General features: G+C 36.9%; 1 protein-coding gene across 4 annotated transcripts in view; it reads right to left on the bottom strand.

Moving 5' to 3' along the window:
- PLCB1 (phospholipase C beta 1) overlaps positions 1-27,907 on the bottom strand; it is a 687,466-nt gene that overhangs the window by 168,203 nt on the left and 491,356 nt on the right. For all 4 annotated transcript variants that reach the window (XM_060120282.1, XM_060120283.1, XM_060120284.1 and 1 more), the window contains 3 exons: positions 23,265-23,365; positions 21,524-21,690; positions 659-805 (listed from right to left, as the gene is read on the bottom strand). In XM_060120282.1, the coding sequence (XP_059976265.1) occupies positions 659-805; positions 21,524-21,690; positions 23,265-23,365 (415 nt within the window). The remainder of the gene's footprint in view (positions 1-658; positions 806-21,523; positions 21,691-23,264; positions 23,366-27,907) is intronic.

The raw sequence follows: 27,907 nt of genomic DNA, 5'->3' as shown, positions 1-27,907 counted from the left end.
TGTATTTTGATTATAAAAACACTTTTAGTTTATTGAAATTGGTATTTATTAAAATTTTTATTCTAAACTATATTGAGATAATATATATTATATATACGTTTTAATATTTTTAATATGGTTAATATGTTTTAATATTTAACAATCTACTAAAAACCATGGCAGTGCTCAATTTAGGGTTAAGTTAGGAAACACACTCCTTTATTATAATATTTGCAACAAAGTATGTATAAGTTGTCACTCACAAAGAAATTTGTTTATGTCTAAAGCCCTGTCCACCTGAGCAAAATTATTAATTTGCCTTGAGTGGAAGTTATTTAGGACAGAACTTTCCTGTAGATGAAAACAGTCCAGAGAACTAGGTGGCTTTATAAGTGGCTTGAAGTCTACTGAAGAAAGAATTCAGTTATGCAAAAATTCCATTGGTCTGAAGATACCAGATATGAATATAATTTAGATGACATGAAAACTTAGGAAGAGATGTGAAGAAATGATATTGTTGCTTGTGAGTGGAGCCTCTGCTCATGGAATCCCAGTTCTCAGCGGCTTTTCACAGGAAGCGAAAGGAAATACGCCTCCACTTCTGAACAACAGTAAGCAGAGGTTTGTGACATTTGGTGAGACTGGCTAAAATAATTGTCAAAGAACTATGAACTCATACCTGTGAGGTAGGTGTTGTGTGAGGAATTAATGAAATAGTGAGTAAGTGGCTGAGACATATCTTCATTCAAATCCAGTTTCTCAGGTGGAACGACTCCATTTTCTTCTCCACTCAGATAGCGCATAAATCCATCCACTGATATCTGTCCTGGAGGAAATGAAGAGTTAAGAAGAATGTGAATGTATTATTTTCATGGGTTTCTGGCGTCATGTTGTTTTAACTTTTTTTTTTTTTTCCAGAAAACTCTGGTAGCATCCAAGATGGAAGAAGTAGCCCCAATTGCAATTTAATGTGGATAAACAGTAGTCTAGGATCATGCTATTTCACTACATTTATCTCCAAATGCCAGAAATAATAGAGGAAAATGTAGTTACATGAGTATCACAGACTTTCAGAGGAGTTAAATACCTGAACACTGATCTCCTGTTTTTAAATATAAGGATGCTTATCAACTTTGTGTATGGACAGCAAAATGTTATTAGTGCTTATCTCTAGGTGATAGAATTAGGAGTGCACTTCCCAATGTTCTATCATGAAAATATGTTACTTTTATAATTAAAAGAGTTATTCACAAGTGGTTTTATTATTTAAAATAAAGTGAAAATGTTTTCAAATAATGATCTTTTTTCTCTAAAACAGAAAATAAAGATGACCATACTGAGGAATAAAAATTTGAATGCTCATAAAAAAGAAGGTCTTTAAATTTCTTATTTAGAATGACTTTACTTCAAATGAAAGAAATATGACTCACTTTATTTAGTTTATTCAGATTGTATTTAGAATTTTTCTTTTGTTGTAACCTTTCTGATGTGACTAATACTAAATACTGAGATAATTCTTTATTAAAGTGAATTTTATATAATACATAGAAAGGGCCATCTTCATGATTTTGCTTCATCATCATAGTTTGTTTCTTCAACCTTAACAATCAAAGCCACAAACAAACAAACAACCAAAACAAACACAATCACCAGTGCATTTGTGAGCAGTAAAGATCTTGCTAGTAAATGTTAGAGGGCAGTAAGTTTTTTTCCTTGTTGAAATGTTTTGTATTAATATAAAAGTGGTATATGTTTATGGAAGAAAAGTTAGGAAATGAGATGAGCAGAGAGGAAAAGTAAAACTTTTCTGAACATGCCTAACTCTTCCTTCAGAGACAATTACTATTAAAATCTTGTATATGCTTCCAGAAAAAAAAAAATGTGTATGCGTGTGTGTGTGTGTGCAATTCTTTTATGAAGCTGCAATCCTATATATCTGTATATGATTTAGAAACTTTTGTTTATATTAACTGAACAATATATTATGAACACTGTCATATAATTATATAACATTTACGTTTTATATATTATAAAATATATAGCTCTCACATAACTAGGTAATATTCCATTATCTTTGGCATTGTCTCTCATTTTTCACTAGTATAAATGACATTGTATGGAATACTCTGGTAACTGAACCTCTGTACAAACTTTTAATTATTTCCTGAGAATGAATTTCCAGGAATAGAATTGCTGGTTCAAAGACTATGCATATTTTTAAAGCTTTTACTACACATAACCAATTTGCTTTCTGTTAAAGTTCTAGCAATTTACTCTTTCACCAGTGGTTTGCCTTCTCTTCACCCCTATGCCAAACTCATAGGTAAAAACATGATATCTAATAATTATATTTTTTATTGATTTGAGCATTATTTATTCTTGAATGGTAAGAGATGTGTCATCGGCAAATGGAAAAGTTAGCACTGACTGTTTACCCACAGTGTAAATCTTTTTACATTCAATAAGTTTATCAAAATAACCGATGAGTATGTTTCATAATTCTGGAAACATTATCACTAAATCACCTTTAATATTTTCCAGGAATAAATAAATAGAAAGAAATTTGGTTATTGGCTTTTGACGAGTGGAGCTGTATCTTACAAAAAGAAAAATCTTATAGATGCCATAGTTTATACCTCCAAATAACCATCACCTACCAAGGTGATCTTTCCAATCATGCTGTCATTGATGAGAACACTTTGGTTATTGCCTTTTAAGCCTTCTTTTGAAATTCATTTATGGTGGAATGCATATACTCTTTCAGACTGGTTTCAGTTTTTGGAAACAAACCAAAGTCAGTGCCTCTTAGGGCCAAAGTTATCTCAATAGATAGCTTTCAACAATATTTTGAAACATGAAACATTTAGAGATAAAGTATTTTTTTAAAAAATCTAATTTCTTCATAGTCTTCCTTTTCGTTCCTTTCATTAGTAGGAAAGAAAATCATAGAGCAGGTATACAAAAGATGAAGATCTGAGATGCTTAAATTAAGCTTTAGAAGCCAGGGTGGCCCATCCTCTCGAGCATCAGTGTTACTGGAGTCCCTAGTCCTGGGTATTTCCATGCTTTGGCACTCGAGAGCTGGCACTTTTTAAAATAGAAAAATGGGTGTTATTTTATTTACTTTTTTGTTAAGTGACTTTCAGTCTTCTGTTTGAGGTTTGGGGTGATCCTTCATCTGCATTGTGGACAATAATCATTTTACTCTGATTTATCGCCATCTTGTCACCTTCTTCTCAAATGAGTGTCTATTCCTCCCTCCATCTTTCCCTTCCTTCTCCCATCTCTTTACCTTCCACTCACTTAACAAACATTTATTGAACGCCTGCAATGTGATGAATACACAGAAAAATAAAGCAGAGCAAAGCACAGACTATGCCTTCAAATAGCTCATAATCTAATAGAAAATAAGACCATTCACCCCTTGAACAGCAGGCATGCGCTCCTCCAGAGCAGGATGTGTGTTTCTATCTTTGTCACTCTTGGAATCTACCACGATTCTCTGTGCACTGTAGCTGTAAAATCAGCACTTACTTTTGACAATTAGTGATTCAAAAGAGAAAATAAATGGTTTTGAAACTGGGAGATCACCAAAGATGGCATAATTTTGATTCTTTTATCTGATTGGGTCAAATCATATGAAATTATTAATATTTGGTGTTTTTAACCTATGCAAATGACAGTTTCATACATCTCAATTTCTAACCACAGCTGTTCCTCAAAGGACAGGCAATAAATGCAAGTGGCTTTAGGGGCCAACAAAATAAAGTAATGTGACTCCTGGAATAAAGTGTACCCAAGGAAAACTCACAAGTATATGCTCCTTCTAAAGGCATGCAAATGACAGCAATACAATATGGTGTGACCAAGACATACCATCTTTATGGTTCTGGTGGAGGCTGTGTTTGTATCTGGTATCTTGGGAATAAATATCCCTTGGTGTGATCAGCAACTTTAAAAGTAATTAAAACAAAACATATGACAATACGGCATGGATAACAAATTAATTTTAACTTTAGCATGGATTTCCATTATATTGTCTCCAGTGCCTTCTGGGCACTTCAGAAAAGTGGGAGTATGCAAGCTATATATTTGTTATTCTCAAACCAGGATATTATAATTAAGTTATGCTCTGCAACATGCCAAAGAACATGTGTCAAAGTTTTATTTAATTCATTAATGAGAAAATCAGGACGATGACAAACCCATTTCAAAGAAGGCTATGGGATATTGATACATACATATATGCGTGTCAGCAAACTCTCCCCCCCAAAAAAAACCCCAAACCTATTAAAATATTGCTAAATTGAATATAAACCTGCTTAAAGTCCTAAAGGTCAATTAATATAATCTTTGGGTTACCTTCTCTACTTTTACTATTTCCTAGGAGTCGAATATTTTAACAGAGTTTTTAGCATAGATTAAAAGTAGTAAAAACAAGAGTTAGGTGAATCAGTGTTTGTAAGCATTATTTACAATTAATTATGTCAAATAATTAAAAAATCCCCAACTGAGGAATTTACCTAACTTTGAATAGGAACAATACATGCATTTGGAGGACAGTTCAGAATATGATTGTAGACTGCAAGTAGGCAGAGCAACTTTTCAACCCCAAAGCTTGCCTTGCTAACTAAAGGAGCAAATGTGCAAGACTTTTGATATACCAAATGACTAGGCAGAGTTATGTCAAAGTCAAGAAAAGCCAATGAAAAAGTAAAGATCAGGAGTTGGAGATTTATAAATTGCAAGGCATCAGCTGAGGGGTCAAGAGTTCATTTGCAAAAATGTAGATGTTTTTGGCATAATGAATTAGCCTAAAAATATAGTTCTGACCAGTAAAGGCTTTTGGATGAAAACAGACCCTTAGAGGATTTTCCTTTGTTGCATGTAACCTACAGCTGGAATACTGTTGTTGCTATTGACTTAAATGCATCAGTACTTTTCCACCAACCCGTCACTGGTTTTGCGAAACTGCTTACGATTTTTTTTAAAGTCCACTAAGGCACATAGAAAAATTAAAAGCCTTGAGAACTAAGATGGGAAAAACAGTTTTTCTAAACCAGTCAAATTAGTAACAGTACAAGAAATGCGGCTTCCATTCCTGCCAGCAGTAATTGATCAGCGACAAACTCTTCAACCATAGGATCAGAAAACTAGATGGGCTCTTATGTCTCTTTCAGCTCTAAAGTTCTATGAATTCAAGTGGTTTAATACACTCTGGATGATTACCAGCTAAATTAAAACAAAATGTCCATATTAGAATGAGATTATAAAACATCAAACCACAATTAAAAGCAATGTGATGATTTTCTGGAATAAAAACAACAGGAAAAAAAGTTAAGTTCAGAAGGATAATGCCAGCTGACAAAGGCTAAAAATAAAGTCCTTTCTATATTATCTTAATAAAAGATTGATATGCTTCCAAGTGGACATGCCATTCATATAATGACACCTAAAGATCTTTATAAGCATTTATAGTATTTGAACCATTTAGAGCCAAAGTAGAAAAAATATAAGTCTCAAGGAATGGAGAAAACACTGCTCTATGAAGCTTTTTCGGTCAAAAGAAGTTCTAGTGTAAATTGAAAAAGGAAGGCTGGTGATCAAATGTGAAAAGATCTGACTTCAGTGGGGAGGAACCATCTTCAAAGGGATACGAGAGGAAAGTGGCATGACAAAATGATCGTCCCCAATGGCCATTTATATGGCTTGTCATTCTTCAGCAATATCTTCGCTGCAGAGAAACTCTCAAATGTCAGGCGGCTGTACACACATACCATGGCCAGGAACTGTACCTCTGCCTCCTTATGCCTCTCTCCTTCCCCTGGGGTAGATGATGACTGAGGCTCCACTGGTGTCCTCTTGAAAATGTCAGGAAGACAAAAATTTGAAATTTTGTTGTGACAAAATGAGACCTTCCAGGGATGCTTTTAAACCTTGCGGTATATCCAGGGACACACAGCTGGATGCATTTCATGCTTACAAGTGCATGCCAAGGCTTTTGGATATATACTGGGGAACAAGCTACTCCCTTGCCTTCTTTAAACCTGGGGCCATCCTATGGGCCTTGGGAACAATTAATTTATTTTTATATTTTTGGCTGTGTCGGGTCTTAGTTGCAGCATGTGGGATCTTCATGGAGGCATGCAGGATTTTTCATTATGGTGCATGGGCTCTTCGTTGTGGTGCAGGGGCTCCTCTCTAGTTGAGGCACACAAGCTCAGTAGTTGTGGTGCGTGGACTTAGTTGCCCTGTGGCATGTGGGATCTTAGTTCCCCAATCAGGGATCAAACCCACGTCCCCTGCATTGGAAGGCAGATTCTTTACCACTGGACCACCAGGGAAGTCCCAGGCCTTGGGAACAATTAAGAAGAGGAGGGTCTGTGTCCAGAAAAGGGAGCTCTGGAGAACAGAATGGAACAGTCTAAAGATGTTTGTGGACTGGTTCTCCCATTTTCTCAGGTCCTGACCCCTTTTATTAATTGACTTCTTGAAACCTACTTCCAACAGAACTTTCCAGCTTGACCTCCTGTTCCAGGCATCTAACAAAATATGTTTCAGCTTAAGTCTCTCCAGGAAGAAGACACAGTTATCTAAACCTCTTTGCAATATGTTCAGGCACAAGTGTTCTCCCAGTTTCATTTTCTTTTTTTTCTTTTCTTTTTTTTTGTGGTATGTGGGCCTCTCACTGCTGTGGCCCCTCCCATTGCAGAGCACAGGCTCCGGACGCTCAGCTTCAGCAGCCATGGCTCACGGGCGTAGCCACTCCGCGGCATGTGGGATCTTCCCAGACTGGGGCACGAACCCATGTCCCCTGCATCGGCAGGCGGACTCTCAACCACTGTGCCACCAGGGAAGCCCCCAGTTTCATTTTCTTGATGAAGCCTTTCCTAGAGTCTTATGACCTAATACAATTTAGATGAATCAATTAGCATTTTTTTAAATTCTATTCTTTGTTGAATCTCTTTTATTTTCTGTAAACCATCTTTCTCCTTCATAGTTAGCTTTTCATTTCAGTGGGAGCACATTTGTCAGTAGCTTCCTGAGAAAGGGTTCCTGAATGTTAAGTTTTTTGAGCCTTGTACATCTAAAAATGGCTTTATGACATTTGCATACTTTATTGTTAGTTTATCTGGGTATAATATTGTAAGTTAAGAAAATTTTCTTTTAGATTTTTGTGAGAAAATTTGCTTCATTGTCTTTTAGCTTCTAGTGAGTTGTTAAGAGATTTGAAGAATTACTATTTCATCATCCTAAAAACATATGTGACCTGTTTTTTTTTTTTTTTTTTTTTTTTTTTTTTTTTTTTTTGTCTCTTTGGAAATTTCTAGCACCTTATTCAGTTCCAGTTTCTGGAAACTTCACAATGATGTGCTTTGGTATAGGTTTATTTTTATCCCCTGTGCTGGACACTCCTGGAGCCCTTGTAGTCTGAAAGCTATTATTCTTCTATTTGGAACATTTTAATAAATTATCTCTATGCTAGTTTCTGTTCTCTTTCTTCTGGAATATTATTTGATCAAATTTTACCTTTTCATATATTCTCCCTCCAATTTTTCATTTTATTTGTTTGCTCTACTCTCTGGGAGCTTTCCACACCTTATTTCCAACTCTTCTTTGAGTGTTTTGTTTCTGCTACCCTCTATTTAATATCTAAGAGCCAGTTTATGTTCTCTGACATTTCCTCAAAAAGTAGCATTGTTCTTTTTTCAGTGGTTCAATATGTTCTATTATCTTTCTAAGAATATTAATGACATATGTATATTTAAAGTTTTCTTCTCACTACATAGTTATTGTTTTCCCTAAGGTTACTTTTATTCTTGCTTATTTCTACGTTTTAAGTAAGTTTTCCTCATATGTCTAGTGATTTTTAATTGCCTGTTCATATTTCAAATGGGTGGACTAAAAAGCTGATTGGACTTTTCAAAGCATCTGTATATCTGAATATGAACCTGCAAAGTATAAGAGTTAATAAGGCATCATTGTAGAGGGATCAGTCTTTGTCTCTTTGGAGTAACCCCTAATGTCAATACCTTTAGTTCTTTCTTCTTGAGCCGATCAAGTCCTGAGAGAAGATCTGTTTAATCACTTGCCAGGAAAATAAAGGCCTGGATGCCAGCCTTCCAGAGCCAAATGGGGGAAGGGGCAGAATGTTTATGATCACTTTATCTCTTTGCTTTCAAATGGTAACCCTGCCTTCACCTGGGATTGTGTTATCCTCAGACCCTCTGCTTTCTTGTCTCCAGAAGGTAAACCTTTAGTGTTCTCCCAGGTGGGGGTTCTGACTATTCCTTAAACAGCTGTCAACAAACCCTCCTTATTTTAGGCTGTAACTCTAAACCTATGATCAGTTTTCTAAGATGTATTATAGCTGTAAACCTATAGGTAGTTGCCAAAATTGTGTAATTATTGTATCTTACCCTATTATCTCCACCCTCACCAGACTATGCCTTAAAAAAATACAATGCAATTTTAGTGTGGTTTCAAGAGAGAGTTTAATTAGTTGAATATGTCTAGACTATTCATTCTATTTATCCTGATGATCCATGATTTCTCTACTATACCAGACTGCAGAATTGTGTTGATTAAGTTAAAAAAAATCAGATTTCACATGCTTTGTCCTTTTGTTCCTACTATTTTTAGGCAAAATAAATCAGATGGGAGAAACTGAAGGTCTTCTGCTGTAGACCTGCTTTGCCTGGTCAGGGACTTCTCGTGCATCTCCTTCGTTGTCTTTCATTCAAATCTTTTTGGTGAGAAGTATGCAGTGACTAATATCTCACCATAGATGGCACTATATGGATAATTTGTCAGTCATGTTTTCCTTGCTGTGTCTTTTCCCAGGTAGAATGTCAGAGTCACAGAGGCAGCCTGAGCTCCCAGGTATTTATCAGGCGGGAGTATTTAACAGACAAGATATTTCCTCCCTTATACTTTCCAAGACCCTCTCACTCTTCTCCAATACAGGCAGCAACACAGCATTCTAATTTTGTCTCAGGGAATGGAGGGATGGAAGAGAAGGGAGAACTTAAGAGTACCTTTTTGGCTTGGTTCTGAGGGCCCTCTTCTACCAAGGCTTACTTGTCCCCAAGCCTAGGGGAAGTCTCAAGTCCTGAAAAGAGAAGCCTGTGGCTCCTTTCTAGGAGATGCTCTAGAAAGTTCCAAGCCCTGGTGTTCCCCAGTGGCTGGAACAGGGGAGTTTTATCTTTACTCTCTCCCTCTGCCTCGTCCCTGGCAGAAGCACTAATCAGATGGCATTAAATGTCTAAAGCCATCAACATAGAAATAGGGGACTAGGATAATTCACAACAGAACAAATCAATCCTTAAACAACGAAAGAGCTGATTGTCCTTCATGACACTGACATGACAAGTTACCTGCCCTGTCAATACTTTCTCCTTCTAACACCTTTGCTCAGCAATGCTAGAATTTCTTTTGAAATTCACAAGTAAGAAGTTTATTTGAAATAAATCCATAACCCTCACCTTCTACCTAGAAGCTTATGAAAGTAACTTTCAATAAGGTTATGTAACAAAAGCTGATGCTCCTCATTGCACAGATGAGAGGCTGATGGCAAGTCCTGAGCACCAGACTTTCACATGACACTTTACATGGGCTCTGTGACCAGGAAAGGGAAAAGGACAGCAGGGCATGGTCGCAAGCTAATCTCTAAATAGAATTCATGGCACATTACTAAGGTGACTAGAAAGTTTTGAAAGTCAGGCTCTTTCCTGTTCAGTGTGTGTTTTTTACTGGGATGGTTACCTTGGAAATGACCTCATCATGGCATCAAAGCACCAACATGGAACTGCTACCTCGTTTGTCCTAAAAGCAGATGTAAGGTAACAGTGGCAAAGTGCTAAAGTGAAAAAAAATTCTGTGGAGAGTCAAAGAAAGAAAATATGGCTGGCTGTGTCTGCAAATATAGTACTTAAAAAAAAAAAGGAATAGATTCTGACTTGAAAGGAAGTATATTTATATATGTGCAAGCAGAATGGTAAAGGAAAAGAGAGCCAGCCTTTGAAGAACTTCATGAATTTAGTCTATCTCCCATATATTATTTTATACACCTTTATATGCTATTTACTATATGCAAATATTAACTCATTCCATCCTCATAATAACTCTATGAAGTGGGTACTACTTTTATGCTTATTTTACGAGTGAGAAACTCAAGTAGCTTGCCCAAGATTACATGGTTTACAAGTGGATAAAATGGGATTTGAACCCAAAGTCAGGCTTTGTGTTCCATGCCATTAACTACTATGCTATCCTGCTGTACAGCACATAATCTAGTACTAGGAGAAGGTAAATCGTAATCATCATCATCACAATCATCATCCTCATAACAGGAAGAACTAGCATTACCTGAGCATTGACCATGTGGCAGGCACAGAAATCCTATAAGAGAGGTACTTTTTACTTCCCATTTTCAGATGAGCAAACTGAGGCTTAGAGAGGTAAGCAACTTTTCTAAGGTCACAGGGGTACTCAGTGTGAGAGCTGGGTCTGGAGGTGGTGCCAGGGCGACAGAAAGGCAGATGGTGGTGAGTGCAACTGATGATGTTTATCCACATAACTTTCCCAGCACTGGCCTGGATGAGGGACAAGGATGATGAAAAGGAGAGGATCCTGCCTCTGTAGCTGTTGGCTTCAATTGAGGCGACATGGATTAGTCCTAAAAATAGCCCTGAATGTGACCAAGGAAGAGCTTTTCCCCATGATTTACTTATCTCTTTAAAACGTGTGACTTTAATCTTTTTGTTAAAAGAAGCTGGGCTCAGGCAGGACAAATGACCCATCTAGTAGAGGCATGAGGATTAGCTCTTTGATTTGGATTTGTCTATCAAGATCTAAAATTCTTTTCCAGACTCAATTTACATTCTAATCTCCACAAGTAATTCAAAGGCACCCTCTAACATTTTTATTCTCCAATCCATGAGTCTAACTTGTAGGAAGAAAAATAAAATACAACAACAAAAAAATGTGTTATGCCAATGTGAGGACAACAGAAATGCTAAACAGAAAATATGACATTGTTTTGTGGGTTTTGCAAAGAAAAATAAATATACAGGTTACCTTTTAAAAGGAATAGCAAAACACATGCAAATAACATCTTTCAAAGCATGGAAGCACAGAGAAATCTTGACAAATTATGCCTTGGAAGACAGATGGCCTATAAATCCTTACAGAATCATCACACAGTTAGGATGGGCAAACTGAACAATGTGTCTGCCAGCTAGCATGGCCACCAGCCTCACTTTGTTGAGCCAAATGCCAATTAGGCAGGATCTGGCACTCACATGTTTGGATGTCACTGAGATTAGATGGCTGAGAATCCATTCATCACCATTCAATCCTCAGTCCTAATGTAATGTTACCAGGGCATGTTGGAAAGCTACTGGTCCAACGGCTTAGCACCTCCTAAAATCACTTCCAAGCACAGCTCTGAGAAGGTATTTCCTTGGCTCACATTTATTCCTGGTGCTTTGAACCTTATGTGAGTTCTGCTAGACCACCTCAGAGAAAGTAAGTACAGATGGTTCTAATATCCCATGGCTCACCAAAATCTATTTGCCTGCTTACAGAAATAATCTATAAAATGTTCCCTTTTCAATTCTCTTTGCTTGGGCACAGAATTTCCTATTACACTTGCCAATTAACTGTGTTTTTGTATAGTGTATGAACTTTGCTGGTTTCTTTGCCTATTTTATCCATTTCTTTTCAATCCTGGAGTTAGTATATTCTATACATGTTCTCAGGCATTATTATTTTATCTTAGGCTGAAAAGTGTCAGGCATTCATATTCCATCTTGATTGCAAAATTACCAATTATCAATTACCATAATTATGTACAAATACAAGTCCAAGATATCGTGTAATAATATCCACTAAATGAATATGTGCTCTTCTCAAAAGCCTTTGCAGATCAACCCCACGACCCAGCTGTCCTGGCTTTTTGTGGCCCTGTAGTTCTCCCTGTATTCAGCTGAACTTTTTAATGTAGTTTTGTGTGAAAGTTCTTAATAATAGCACCTAACTTTGATTTAGCACTTTCCCTTTTTCAAAGTATTCTCACATCTGCAATTTATTTACATCACACTGTTCTGTTTGGTAGGTAAGACAGCATTTTATTATTTAACAGGACAGATAAAACTGTTTGTTTGTTTGTTTGTTTGTTTGTTTGCCGTACGCAGGCCTCTCACTGTTGTGGCCTCTCCCGTTGCAGAGCACAGGCTCCGGATGCGCAGGCTCAGTGGCCATGGGTCATGGGCCCAGCCACTCCGCGGAATGTGGGCTCTTCCCAGACAGGGGCACGAACCCGTGTCCCCTGCATCGGCAGGCGGACTCTCAACCACTGTGCCACCAGGGAAGCCCAGGACAGATAAATTTTGACCCAGTGAGATTAAACAGTCCTTTTAAGTTGACATGGCTAGATAAAAACAGAATCCAGATTGGTACCCTACTCTCTTAAACATGGGCTTGGAGTCTTTTTCACTAGATTTATGTGACGGCTGATTGATCATTTAGGGCTAGAGGTTCTCAGAGGACAGGGAACAAGTCTGTCGCATTTTATTAGTGCACCATCACATTGTTCCATGGGAGGAGACCCTTCACAATGGTTCTTGACCATAACACAAAGGAGAGCAAAATGTTCTAGATCCTTAATGAGAATGTCATGTTCCTTGGGTAAGATGGACATTAGTTTTGCCCAGGACTGAGAGATGATGCAACATTTAATGGTTGCCTACCATTCCTCATTCTCACCTCCTAAATTGTCCTACTGGTGCTACCTGGGATCACCTTTCAAATAAACTCCTTATATTTGGATTCTTCTCCCAGGGTCACTGCTGGGGGAATCTAAACAAAGGCAAGTAGTGTAAGCAGATAGGTTAGGCGGAGTCCCTGGAGAAAGAGAACCAGGCATGGCTTTCTTGACATAAAAGAACCCATTTTGGTCTAAGCCATTTAGTGATCTAAGCCTGGCTACAACACTTACCCTTGAACAGGTCTCAGGAATCAATGATATTAAGGAAACAAAGGAATGCAGGGAGAAAGAAAAGGCAGTCAAAGAGTAGTGCAATGATAAAGCAGAGTCTTAGTTCCTCCTCAAGGGATATACATAGTAATAATGTATCTCTGAGTTCTGCAAGAACTAAAGCCCCCTCCCAGGTGGAAGATGGAATTGTGATGTTGACCCTCCTGACTTCAATCAGTTAAAGCTTGGACTCTCTCGACTTTTGCGTCAATTTTATGCTGAATTCTCATCGGCTCTAGCTCCTTCATGAATATGCAAGTAGCCTTAGCTTAAAACTTCCCCAATTTTGCTGTTAGGGGAGACACTGCTTTAGAAAAGATCCCTGGTGTTCTCCTTATTTACTACAATTAATAATCCTTCCTTCTCCCAATCTTTGGCTTGGCTGTGTCTATTGGCTCAATACCCACCAAGAGGCGAACCCAGTTTTTAGGTAACAGTAAATAACATTAATAAGAAGCATTTTGGACTCCTTTTCTACATGTAAGGTAGGGTGTTAGGTGAGAAATTTAATGTTTTCAAACATCCTCAGTTAAGTCTTCCTCTTAAAATGGTGCCATCCCTACTCTGCAGGTAATTTTGCTTTTGCAAATGGAGTACTACAGACTGCAGTGGTTCAGACAGAGCTCCTAGAATCTCTATAATGAATGAATGAACTTATTGGTCATTCTCAGCTTCCCGACATTTCACCCATTGCCACGGTGCATTTTTCAGCTTTCCTGTGAAGTGTTAGGTTAGACAGTCTACCCCTCACCTCATCTGGCTTCCTTGTGGTCACCATATGTTTTCCACGGAGTTGATTCTCTCTGCATTCAGTCAGCTTCCTTCCCGCTTATTTGGTGTAAAATCAACTATCAACAAAAGTCAGCTCTGGGAAAAGTAGATGTTGGGGTCCAATGCCTGTGGCTTCCTGGCTTTTCTGCAGCACAGTGCAAGCTGCTAAGCCATTCCTTCTAACTGAGCCATAGCCTGCCCCCTGACCCCTGCTGGCAAGGGAAAAGGTGTAACAGTCAGTGATTATTAATGCTTTGTTCTGATGGGAGGTTACCTCTAGGAGAAAATAGCCATTATCTGCTTTGTCCCCTTAGTTCTCACCCACAACGGCAAGGCATCTTGGGAAGGTATAGTCTGATGAGGGAAAGAGGTTTTAAAAACACTCAACAGACGGGTGGATTATGCTATCAAGTTCACTACTGCACCTCTTTAAAACTTGCATTGGTTTTTGTCTTTATATATATATATATATATATATATTTTTTTTTTTTTTTTTTTCCTGACTGGTTGTTTTCTGAACAAAAGCCATTTCAGCTTTGAATGGACATGGTTGTGGCTTTCTGGCTAGAGCTGTAATTCTGAGTGGACACTGAGGTCACAGAAAGAAAGGATGCAAGAGAAAAAAACAAGGACTCCTGGTTTTTTGTGCTTTCCTCAAGCCCAGTTCCTCCCTCCTGGGAAAGGAGGAAATGCAATCAAGAAAGGAAATTCAAGGAAGTTAGCAAGCCAACTGATGAACAGTGAATTCATAATGGCTATCTTTTTTTTTCTTTTTTTTTTTTTTTTTTTTTTTTGCGGTATGCGGGCCTCTCACTGTTGTGGCCTCTCCCGTTGCAGAGCACAGGCTCCGGACGCGCAGGCTCATCGGCCATGGCTCACGGGTCCAGCCGCTCCGCGGGATGTGGAATCTTCCCGGACCGGGGCACAAACCCGTGTCGCCCACATTGGCAGGCGGACTCTCAACCACTGCACCACCAGGGAAGCCCCATAATGGCTATCTTGAAACTATTTTTTTTTTTCACTTTTGCCAGTCTCAAATACTTCAGAGAAGTCTATGAATAAACAAAACACAGAGCTAAGAGGAGCTTGGAATATACTCACAGATGGTAATGTCACTCTTCTATGACCTTCCACAGAGGCTAACAAGTCAATAGGTGGGATTTAAATGGGATTGTAATCAATACAATACTAGAGTGGCTTTTTGGCAGCTTTCTTAGTGTAGTAACTTAAGATATGAAAAGAACTGGCTACATCCTACAGCTTTCATCTGTCTTTGTCTTTTGGGAAGAAAATCTATCTCATTTGAGTTGCCTCTGTTCACTCATTTCTGTTCTTTTTTTTCTTTTATTGCTACACAGGTCATCTATATACAAATATTTAAACGAATGCCAGCTTAATGGTGAGAAGATCATTAGGCCAGTGAATATCTCCTCCAGATGTGTGGTTTTTAAACTGAGCATCTCGAATCTCTTGGGGTTTGGGCAAAAGTGCCTGCAGAGAATGGGCTGGAGCAGGAGAATAAACAGGAGTAGGGTAGCCATCACCAGCTACAATGCAGGCTCCGCTCATTCAACCAAAACAGTGCTTCTAAAGGTTCTTCCTACACATTGACCAATCCTATGAGACATTGTGAGAAGAAACAAACACAAATAAAAGGATGCTATGTCAAGGACAGTCTGAAAACCACTGCTATGGATGCAAATTGCTAACTTCTAAAGAGTTGGCATTGCGTTTTTTGAGCAAGGCCTAATGGAGGGCTCCATGTGGGAGTCTGGAGTGGTGCAAAGAACTGGGACACAGAAAATATAGTCCTACTCTCAACATTGTCCCTTAGCTGCTTCTTCTATGACCTGAGAGTTGGGGCTAAATGGCTAAGTCCCTTGTAGACAGGAGATCCCGTGATTTTGAGGCTACCAGCCAGGACTTCAGGAATGGTAACAGCTAAGACAACATGTGACATGCTGGAAGGGATGAGCCATGGGCACAGCCCTTCCGTTTTTTTTTTTTTTTTTCCTCAATGCTAAGCTACTCTGACCTTACCCATCTTTCACTTTAGATTCTGTTAAGGCCATTTATTGCGAAGTGCTTGTCTTACTTTTGGTTCTTCTAAAAGTAGGCTTTGAGATAAGGATTTGAGTGCAAGCAGGTTATTTGGGAGATAACCCAGGAACTAACAGTAGGGGAGTGGAGAAAAGAGAAGGGAAGAAAAGGCAGCAAATAAAGGGAACCTAATCAAGCAGGTTGCAGTTGTGGGAAACTGGGGCTCATTCATACATGGGAACTCTGGGAGAATGTGAAGAATACGTATCAGAAATGTCCCAGACAAGGGGCAAGGAAGAGAGGTACTACCACCTGAGTGAAAATTACTCCTGGGGCCATGAATTCCTGGGCACTTGTAGGCTGTCTGTGGCTGGGCTGAGAGAAAGTCCCAGAGATTTGCAGAAGATGCTGTTGACTGTGTTGGAACCATGTATTCCGAGGGATACAGGATAAGCACTGATGTTTGCTAGAACTGGTATCATCCCATTTTACAGATGAAGAAGCTGAAGTTCAAGCAAGTGAAGTCACTTGCCTGAGGTTAACTGGCTTAACCATAATACAGTGCCAGTCTCTTTCCTTAATTATGGCATGTTTGATGTCTCAAGAATGCATAATACATATTAATAAAAATAATCATTATTTTTTACAACTTCTACCTAGTAAAGGGAAATGGTGTTAGGAAAATAAAAATTTTAAAAACTCTATTAGGAAAATTAAGTGATAAAGTAAATAGTAAGATTCCAGTGTAAATCATTACATTTTAAACTATAATTATAATTCCATTTTAATAAAAATATAGATAAAATATTGATGAGTCAGAAATGAACATTTGTGCACAGATATGACTCACCATATTTTTTCAGGTTTCATCACCAAATAAGTCTAATTTTTTTTATTAATTGCAATAAGTAAAATAAGCCTGTTAGCCAAGAGACAGCAACATCCAGAAATGCCTCTGCCTAGTGCTCTGAATCTCACTTCCAGACTCATAAATAATTTGGCACAAATGCCAATTCTCATTTTTCATTAGTTCAGATCAACAAGGGTTTAATAGGTAACAATTAATACATACAATCTTCTTATCATAAGAAACTTACTTAATTCTCCCAGAAATTCTCTCAGAATATTTTCAAAGATCAGAAAACTAGGGGGTGGAACTGGTCAAAGAGATTAAATGGCTTCCTAAGGTAAGGTAAACAGAGATGATGAGTTGTTGATTTGTGACCAGTTTTAGTGGGATCTGCTGTTTTTATCTGCCTGGTGACTAGTCCTCCTTTTTCCAGGTACACACTCTAGGTGAATTTCAGGGAACCACCCCTCTCCCACTGTCATTCCACATGGTTCAGGTAGCTGACTCCTTATTGGCTCTAGGGAGAGTCATGTGACCAAATTCTGTCCAATTAATACATTCCATCCTCCAGGCCGCAATGATCCTAGTTCAGGAGTGGTCCTGAGTGGCTTAAGCCATGTTCTGGTTTCTGGTATTTCGTTGCAACTATGAGATTGGTAGGCCTGGAGCTGCTGGTGGCTTTCTTGTCACTTCAGGAGAGTCTGCCCAAGAATTACAGCCAGTGCAGAGAACATGATGGGAGATGACAGGTCTTGATGACATCATTTGAGCCCCTGGATGTAGTCATGCCTGAAGTCATTAACACCCTCACTTTTCGCTTATATGTACCTGTCAGTTCCTTTCTGTGCTTCAGTCTGAGTTAAGTTTGTCATTTTTCAACTGAAGTATTTCCACCTAATACTACAGGTTGCAAGTTTCCAAGTCCAGTGCTCTCTCTAGCACACTCTGGGTGCTTCTGGTTGTTGATAATAATGACACAGTATAGTTCACTTACATAAATATTTTTAAATAAAACAATATTAAAAATGCAATAAGGTTATTTCTAGTATGCAAATCATTGTTAGCTTAGGTCTATTTGGAGCAAACATGCTTGCTATACCTGAACTTCTATTTGTTTTGCTTAAAAACAAATTGTCCTGCTATTATTAATTTTGGGTTCAACTATTAGACTATTAGCTCATGGAGTACTGATCAAATACTAAAAGTTTTAGTTTCATTTTAATTGCAACAAAGCAGGGAAGCTTTTTTATACTACACTGTATAAACATTTAAGAGGAAGAACTGCTGATAAAAAAGAAACGTAGCTTGAAACATCTGCTAATATTATGATCTGTTATATTAATTCAATTGCTTAACAAATACTCATGAACACCTGCTCTTCACAGAAGACTAAACATATGAACAAACTTAACTCTTTTCTTTCAGTTTGGCCGTTTAATCATAATTTGACCTTCTTTTATAGACAAAGTTGCTGAATCTAGAGGTCTGCAGCCTGTTACCTAAGGCACCAATAACTATTTCATTTTTTATGCTAATTTTACTCAATGCCTTTCTTCTAGAGAGTTTAAATTATAAACAAAATAACTCTAAGAGACATGAGTCTTCAAACTGACATTCATGACCCTTTTGTTTGGAAGAGGCAGGAGTCATTGTGTAGCCCTGCGTTAAGCACAGTTAGGCCTACAGTGCAAACAACATGGTAAGGAAGAAACATTTGCTGACTTGGGGCCTCAACATTTTTCAGTGTGTGATTTTAAACTGTAAAAATAAACCTAACTCCCTTGAGAATAGTATCTTCTGCAGCAAGATTTCAACTCTGTGAAACCCAAACATGTGAACATTTGGCCTTAGACTGCACAGAAACCTTCTGATTATTTATAACCAATACATACATCTACAGAAACAGAAATTCCAGCGTGGAATGTGGGTAATGTCCTCATGACAGGGGGCCAACAGAGCATCACTGTTGGTCAGCTCTTCTGGGTTTTCACTTCACACTTCCAGGTGTTGTGCCATCAATCAGCTCACTTAAGCTCAGCTTTAGCCATTAAGCTTTTAGCCACATTGAAAATTTTTCATTAATTTAAGATTACCTTTTATGTCAAAATTATATTAAATGCTATAAAAACTAAACAGCATATGTCAATTTTGTGTATTGTTTATTTGTTTAACACCTACTTTAAAATGTTTCTTGTATCAGATAGTATATATATATATATATATATATATATATTTATGCTATTATATGTGGATTTTCTGTATGTATCTTATTCCTATGATTTTATATCAAATATAGGCAATATGGAAGTGTCTTTCTCTGATAAATAAAACTGAGTTTGTGGTCAATTTAATTAATGCTTGGACACATTTGAAGAACTAGTAAAAATGTAAGGTGCCACAGAAAAAAAATGATAATGTAATATTAAACTTCCCTACTTATTTTCTTATGTGTTTATTGATTAAAACATATTAACTAGTTGACTGAAAGTTAAAAACTCTGCTTTCCTGAAGAGCATCTTGGTATGAGATCTTAGGTAAGTCATTTGACCTCAAAGCTTTGGTTTTCTTCTTCGTAAAATGATAATGCACATTTTGAAAGTCACATGATAAGTGAGAGCTAATTTCCTTGCATATCAGTCATCATTGAAGCCATATAATAAATACTTTCTTAAATTGTACTTTGTTGCATATAAAAAGGAGTTCCTGTAAAGATCTTAAAGTCAAACATAAGATATTATAAACTGCAAAATCAAGTAAAAAATGATTTTCATCCTTGGAAAAAATATTTCAAACTTTTGATTACTAAAGAATTGAGGTCTAACTCAACAATTTCTTATTCCTACAAATAAAGATTTCAAAATTGTTATCCTTTTGACTGTGAAACAACAATTGCTAGAATAAAACAATCTTCTCTAATCTTCTTTGTTCACATAAACAGAGCCAAAGCAGCAAACAAAATGACTTGGTGTGAGACATCTCAAGTTCATCTTCCTACTGGAGTTTTAGGGTTGAGAAATGAATACTGTGATTTAAAAAAATCACATCAGTGCTGACAGAGAGAATTCGTGATCAATATCATGTTAAGTTGTAGAAAAATCAAGTTGCTATTTTTTAAATATACCTGAATTTTACATGTCTGCATGATTATGGAATTCACACTTAGTACAGCTATAAGATGGAACTAAATACTCATGCAACTGTTAAGAGATATAGTCTTAATTTCCATTAGAATCAAAATCAGTTCTTCCAGGATGATAGAGTTTTACAATAATCTATTGTATTTTCCTTTGTATCTTCTACTTTGTCCGAGTCATCAGAGTATGATGTATGGGGACATCACGCACTAGACGAAGCCTGGACCACCAGCAAAGTGGTATGAAGGGAGGAGAAAAGGGCAAAGTTTAGGTTCTGAAGTGCCTCATTGGTTTCACAAAAGCTTTTTGTTTTCCTGGTGTCATGGGCTAACCGTTTTTAGAAGTCTTGTCAGAATTGTTAAAACACTGTGTTAGTTATTTTTGGCGAAGTTTGGATTTCAAAAAGGAACTGTCAAGCTATCTATGAGAAATCTCCAAGGAGTTCTTCTGGTTTAATGAAAGGAGAAATCCCATCTCTGTGACATCAGGGAAAGGGTGTCAGATCTGAGGGGGTTGGAGGGGCAGGCCTGGAAACGCCAACAGGTACTGTTGGGTCAGTTGTTTCCTTTGACCTCGGCAACAGTAATAATGATGACAACAACAAAGGCAAAGTGCCTGGTGAAGAAACTAAGACTAAAACTAAAATATGTAAAGTGACAAAACTAAAAACTAAAATAATTCATCTATAAATTCCCAACTAATAACATGTAAGATAGAATTAGTGATAAGAGTTTACTTTGATATTTAATAAATACTCTCAATTTTCATTTAGAAGATAGTTTTAATATAACCATCTTATTAATGACCACAAGCTTGCCAGAGCTATTTGCTACTTATAAATTACTTGCATATTAACATGCAATTTATTTCTTAATAATTGGTTAATTGCACTTTACTTTCCTCCCTATGGAATATCTAGTCAATTTACAATAACATCAGTAATAACACACTAATATTCTCAGTGAAGGAATTTCAATCCAGATGAAACTTGGTCTTAGTGGTAAAGGATGATCCAGTTTAGAGACCATGATGCCACATATAGTTGAAAACTCCTGGCAGCTGAATTTTCATGATCTTATTTTGGCAAGTCATTTCTCCAGAATCAAAAATATAAATTTCTCAATAACTTTCAGGCATCTTAGTGCTGTATTTCTGATACCAGTTTTTTTTTCCCTAAAAACATTAATTTTTTTAACACAGAAGGCCAAAGTTTAAAATATCTTTTCAAGTGGAAAAATTCATCAGTAGTGTAAACTATAAACTACTCTAAGATAAGCTTCTAATGGACTGAATATTCTCTTCAGTTTTAGAGGTTTAGAAAAATCTATGGGTCATGTCGCAGAGCTAGAAACAGACCCAAAAGGGCAACATTTAAGATAATGAATTTCCTGTCTGAAAAAAAGATGCATTCAGTAACTGGGAAAATTTAAAACAAAACAAATGATTAGACATTTAAAAAACAATGTTACACACACACACACACACACACACACACACACACATATATACATAACAACAACAAAAACATCACATACCAAACTCTAAAAAAATCTTCTGATTAAACCACCAGTGATTTAAGTCAGAAAGAAAAGCAAGCATATAAATGTGGGAAACCCTCCTGAATAATCCTTGATGTCCATGACTACCAAGAGTGGCCCACTCAAAATTAGAACTCAATCTTTGCTCTGGTGTGGGAAAAAGTGGACTGACCTTTTCTGGCAAGACTGTTGTTGGGTTCATACTTCTCAATCAACACTTGGACTTGCTCTTGCTTTAAAGGTGGGTAAAGAATTTCATTTAGCCTGGGATCTCGCTGCTTAAGGTTGATAAAATCCATCATCTGATCAACCGTAAGGTATGGTTTGCTTTTGGCACCACTAAAAACAATTAAAAACAAGGAAATTAGAAGATTTTTCCACCAAGTCTCATTCATATATTTGCATTAGCTATGTGTAAATAAACTCCTGCCATACCTGGCAAGAGCATCCTATACTGGAATTCCTATCTTGCCCTAAAAACACTGTGTTGTTCCATCACAACCTTTTTCAATCACTGCCACCAAATCCCAATGCCCTTGAACTATACCATATGCATAAGAAAACCACAATAGGGAAATACTGTATCTTGTGTGTGAAGATGCACCACTCTAAGTGGAACACAGAGCGTGGGTTGTTTTTTGATTATGATGCTAAACTTCTGGTTTAGTCATCAAATTCTCATATCCCACTTAATCTTCTAAAGATGTATTTATTTCTCATTATTAAAAACACCCAATATGTTTGGGCACATTTTTCTTTTCATTAAAATTATGCTTCAGCAAGAATCTATAACTCTGCAATACAGTGTGATTCAAACTTCCCATTTCAATCCTGTTGACAACCCAAAGACAAGTTCAATAGTACAGATATTGCAGATGTTCAATCAATAATCGATGGCAATGAACATGACAAAGTGAGTACATATGATATTATTCTCAGCAGCACTGTTTGCTTGTTTTTCATATGAAGAAATCTTTATTTAGTCTGTCAGTTTTGGATTGGTCTGTCATCACATAGATTTCAGTATATCAAGAAACTTCTACTTCCCCATATTTGCCTTGGTGTTTTGATGTGTTTTTCTTTTTTTTCATTCATTTTTTAAAAAGTAATGCCTATATGATTTCTAACATAAAAGCAAATAATTTTCAGATGGGAAGGTTCTTAGTAATCCAAACTTCTCCTTTCATTAATGTGATGCAAAGAGATAATATGACGGGTTCCCAGGTCAGCATTCTTTCTATAACAGTCTATCTCCACAAAGTAAGCCTAGATGCTTCTCTGTTCTAGCCATAATCTTCAAACCACACAGAGCCCCCTGAGGATTCTAAAACAGAGACACCCTGCAACAAATCATAGCCAACTTCACTCATTAAAAGTGGTGGTGGAGGGCTTCCCTGGTAGTGCAGTGGTTAAGAATCCACCTGCCAATGCAGGGGACAAGGGTTCGATCCCACATACCGTGGAACAACTAAGCCCATGTGCTACAAGTACTGAGCCTGTGCTCTAGAGCCCACAAGCCACAACTACTGAACCTGCGTGCCACAGCTACTGAAGCCCGTGCGCCTAGAGCCTGTGCTCTGCAACAAGAGAAGCCACCACAATGAGAAGCCCGTGCACCTCAATGAAGAGTAGCCCCTGCTCGCTGCAACTAGAGAAAGCCCACACACAGCAACGAAGACCCAACACAGGCAAAAATAAAAACAAATAAATTAATTAATTTAAAAAAAAGTGGTTGAACCTCAGGGGTAGGAATGCATGATTGCCACCATCACATTACACAGAATCACTGCTATTATTTATCGTGTACAAACAGGTTCTGCCATCTCCCTCTACTGCTCAAAATCCTGCCCTAGCTAGCACCCTGAGTACCATCACCAAGGTGGAACAAAACGAGTTAAAATGTGTTCCCTTACAATTCGGAAAAGATGTTATCAATTTCAGGTCGAGGACAAAGGTTGTTCAGGAAAACTCTGTACACTTCTGGAGTGAAATCTTCTTGAGGTATCAATTCATTCTGGGGAATAAAACAAGAGGGTCAGTAAGTGGTCTTTTTCTTTGTTATCTTTCATCCTCCCAGTTTTCTCTCTCTCTCTCTCTCTCTCTCTTTCTCTCTCTCTCTCTCTTCCCTCCCTCCTTCCTTTCTCTTTTCTTTCTTTTATTGGCTTGGCCAAAAAGTTCGTTCGGGGTTTTTCCATAAGATAAATAGGAGGCCAGGGTGAACATTCAGAAAACATCTATGAGGCAAGTGGTGTAGTTCACTTGGACACTGGCTTTGAGGTATCAAAAGCCTTATTTTCTGTTTTTTCATTATATTTTAAGCTTAAGAATTTTCTCCTTCTAAAGGGATGTTAAGGCAATTTCTGAAGTACATTCAATAAATAAGGTTAGACCTAGTGAAAACAGGGTCTGTTCAGCAGATTTTTTTTTTTTAGGTTGCTGTTTTTGGTGACTTTAATCTCATTTTTAATTGTGATAAAGTATACAGAAGATAAATATAGCATTTCACCATTTTTAAGTGTACAAATCAGTGGCATGAAGCACATTCACATTGTTTATGTGCTGTTTAGCAGACTTTTGAATGAATGTTTTTTTTTAATGTAAAGAACCTGGAGAAAGACATTTTCAAAATGAAAAGATAAAATCCCAATTTTGTGTCTTTTTTTCAAACAACGTTCTTTCTGGTATAAGTAATCTGATAAGTTGCAAAACACTTTTCATAAGTAGGACATAAGTCATTATTTCTCACTGATTCCTCTTGGTGCTATTGTTTGGAAAGCAAGTCATTGATATAAAAAGTGACTTCTATGACTTATTTTTCTGTTTAGTCGGGCTGCCATGGAAACCGGAAGCATGTATTCAAGCCTTTGTTAACAGGAAGGACATTCTTCATGCCGTTTTTCCTTTTTCAGGTATGTGTTTATATGATTATTTTTATTTTCAAGTCCTTAAACCAAAGAAAACACCCTTCCTTTTACCGTATTCTTATTTTTGGAAATGTACCTTTACAGAAATATCTACAAATTATTGTCTGAATTATGGTCTGAGACTACACTGCTTGCTAACAGATAAGAAAACTTAGCTCACCACTTGGCAAACAGCAGGAGTCCCATATTTGAGAAATGAACGAATAAAATAATATTTTCTTTACTAAATCAATTTATAGGGCAGAAAAAAAAATCAATTTTTCAAAACAGCATTTTGAGACAACCAAACAACACATGTATCATTTATATCCAGCAAGATGCATTACACCATTAAGTTCAGTTACCTGGACACCAACTTTGAAATCATGAGCACAAGTGGCCAATTCCTAGAACAATGGGAAATTCCCATAAATTGTTTCATGGTGTTTTGCCACTCAAAAGATGGGGACAAGTATAACCTATAAACAGGCTTCCAAAATTACATTTAATTTATTGATACAAAATGAAAGAAAACCTTTTGGCTGGACAATGCACACTTTTTTAGTGCCACCCTCTCTTGGAGTTAGACTCCCATGTCTCTTTTAGGTAGTTTTTAAAATAGCCAGAAATGAGCCTCTCTCTCCTACTCTTTGGCTGAGAGATACAGGGAAGAGAGATTTAAAAACAAATCTCAAGGAAATACTCAGTGGCTCTGTCAGCCAACTCAAGCATCAGACTTTATTGGATTTGATGAACCCCAAATTTGTTCTCCCAGTCTCCTTACTGTTTAGTTACTATTTAGAGCTCACTCTACCTCCTCCTCCCCTCAGCATACAAATAAACAGATTTTGTCTAAGGATATCAATCATTGTTTTCCTTTTCTTACTGACTTCTTTTTTTTCTCCCTTTTGTCTTAGCTTAAAATCTCTTCCTCTGAGACCAGGTTTTCTCTTCCATTCTGTGCTACCATCACACCACACTTATCTCATATTTCAGTACTTATTTAACTGTTTTGTGCTCCCAGCTGTACAGTTCTCTGTATTACTTGCTAACCTTCAGATCAACACAAGCTAGGACTTGTGTGTTGCTTGTTAACTGCTCAATCTGTAACATATAGCAGGTCCACAATAAATATTTACTAAATGAATGAGTGTAATTTATGACAAAAGTGGAAGTTGACAACAAGTATGCTTCCCACAGAACATCAGATTCAACTAAATCCATTTGCATAATATTCCATAAACATAATTTCATAGAGCAATATGCTTTACTAAAACTCTAACCATGTTTACTTACCAGCTATGAATTAGAACTTCCTATTAGAGAGGACACATTGATGAAATAAGCTGAATAAATACAGTATTATTTTTATTACCAGCTGGATGTTAGCACATAGAAAATGGACAAACATTTCAATACAGCTTCTTTTTTCTCTTGCCCAACTTGACTGATGAGGATACCCTTTAGGGTCAGTGGGAGAAAATATATTTTGGAGAAATAAGTTAAAATGAGCACCACTGAAAACTCAAGTGAAAGAGTATGGGGGAGATACTTAGGGAAAAGCTACAGGCAATTACCAATTCTGTATATTTTTAATAAGGCTGAAATTCACAAAGGTCATTCACCTATTTTCTTTTCCTGGACCTCATGATTTGGTGAAGTGGATAGAATAGATTCATTGTCCTGTTTAAGCAGGAGGAAACTTAAAGTCCGATACTCTTAAGATTGTACCCAAAGTACAAATACTCTTCTGTGAACCCTTCCTTACCAAACCAGGTAGAGATGACACATTCTTTTTTTGTGTCCACAATCCACCTTTATATACTTTCCTTAGAGCATCCATCACACGATTTTTCCTTTATTTTTTATATTTCTGATGATCTACTAGACTGTGTGTTTTTGAGCAAAGTGACTATCTCTTATTTAATTCCTTTGTGTCCCAAGAATGATGCCCGGCATATAATATGCACCTAATCAATGTCTGTTGGTTGAACCCAGGCATGGGACCAGACCTTAGGTCTTCTGTCTCGTAGTCCAGGACTTGGTTCACCACATCATGGCTCCAATACAAAACAGATTATCAGTGATTATTTGTTGCCATTGTTATCCAAACTTTTTGAGGGAGAACTAAGAAGATCAATACAGTCAGAATCAGGCCCATTTATTCCAGAAACTACAAAGAATTTCCTTACTTTAAAAATGTAGTTGTTTCAGTTCCATGCTTGTATACAAAGAATCTCAAAAGAGAAAAGATTAAACAAAAAACTTGATGATAGTACTGGTGGCATTTATATTTCCAGATTCCAAAGACCAGGTTATGACATATCCACATGCCAAATTGAAAATAAAAAAAGAGAAAAAACTCACATATATGTGCATATGAAAAAATACTCAGGATAATAGGAATTAATATTTATTGAGCACTTACTGTATGTCAAGCATATAGTTCTATGAGCTTTACTTGAATGTTTTCAGTTAATCCCATGTCAACTCTATGAGATTGGCATGGTTAGGGACCCCTTTTACAGGTACATACACTGAACAGATGGGAGGTTACAAAGCTTGTCTAAGGCATCAAATTGGGGGAGGTGGGGCGGTTGCTATGTTTTGAAGTAAGGTCGCTTGATTCCTCAACTCACACTGCAATCCAGAAAACTAAATTGCATATCAGTTTTTGGATACTGTTTGTATTTTCTTCTTTATACATTTGTAGATTTAAAAAACAATTCTATAATGAACAGGTATTTAACATTCAGAAATGTTATTCAAAAACATATTAATTTAATTCAGTGGACTTTAATGGATAAAGAGTCCACATACAGATTTTATCTTCACAAATCAATGAATTATTTTCCGGTAAATTCAGGATTTCAATCTATTCTCAGTATTTTTGTTCTAAAGTTATAAATCAGAAGTTGAGACAGCCAGAGAGTACATGAAATAATTACAAGTAAACTACTGATAATGAACTGAATACATAATGTGGTTCTAAAATGGAATTGTGATATTAGTGATTGTAAGAATCACAGCTGAATGAATAACTATAATTTCTAATTTACATTCTGGGTATAAGGCATAGGAGAAAGGCAACCTATTACAGTTATCCTGGGAGAAGTTCTTTTGTAAATTTTATTCATAGTATTTTTTAGTAAAATTTATGGAATTCTTTAAATCCAAAATAATTGCTGTTTTCTTTAGTATTACATGTATGTTGATAACTATAGTAAACTTTATTTTATAAAAAAGTATGGATTTATTCTTATCTTCTTCATTAAAAGATCAGTGTTATGCCAAGACTATAATATGATTCCAAATGTCAGTGAGCTTTTTTTTCAAGTTAATAAAGCCTTAAATCAAAGGGAATTTGGTGCAAACACACTATTTTCTGTTCTCAGAAAGTTTGTGAGTAAAGTAGTAGTTTTCTGAATATGGAAAAGTCTTCAAAGCTCTCACTGGAAAATACGTTTGGATTATTAAAGAAGACAGTAATTGCTTTGTCTCTCTTTTTAGATACAGTACTACTTTTTTAACAATTAAGGTAACTTTAGCAAGCATTTGAAATCTCTAAAGGAGTACCCTTTAAGGAATGTGTTATTTCAATGGATCATGTTGGTCAGGATACAAGTTCAAGTGAATTAATTATCCCTAACAAT

The sequence above is a fragment of the Mesoplodon densirostris genome, chromosome 16 (assembly GCF_025265405.1).
Source record: "Mesoplodon densirostris isolate mMesDen1 chromosome 16, mMesDen1 primary haplotype, whole genome shotgun sequence".
Classification (NCBI taxonomy): Eukaryota; Metazoa; Chordata; class Mammalia; order Artiodactyla; family Ziphiidae; genus Mesoplodon; species Mesoplodon densirostris.
Note: the sequence above shows the minus strand (reverse complement) of the source record. Positions and strands in the feature narration are given on the sequence as shown.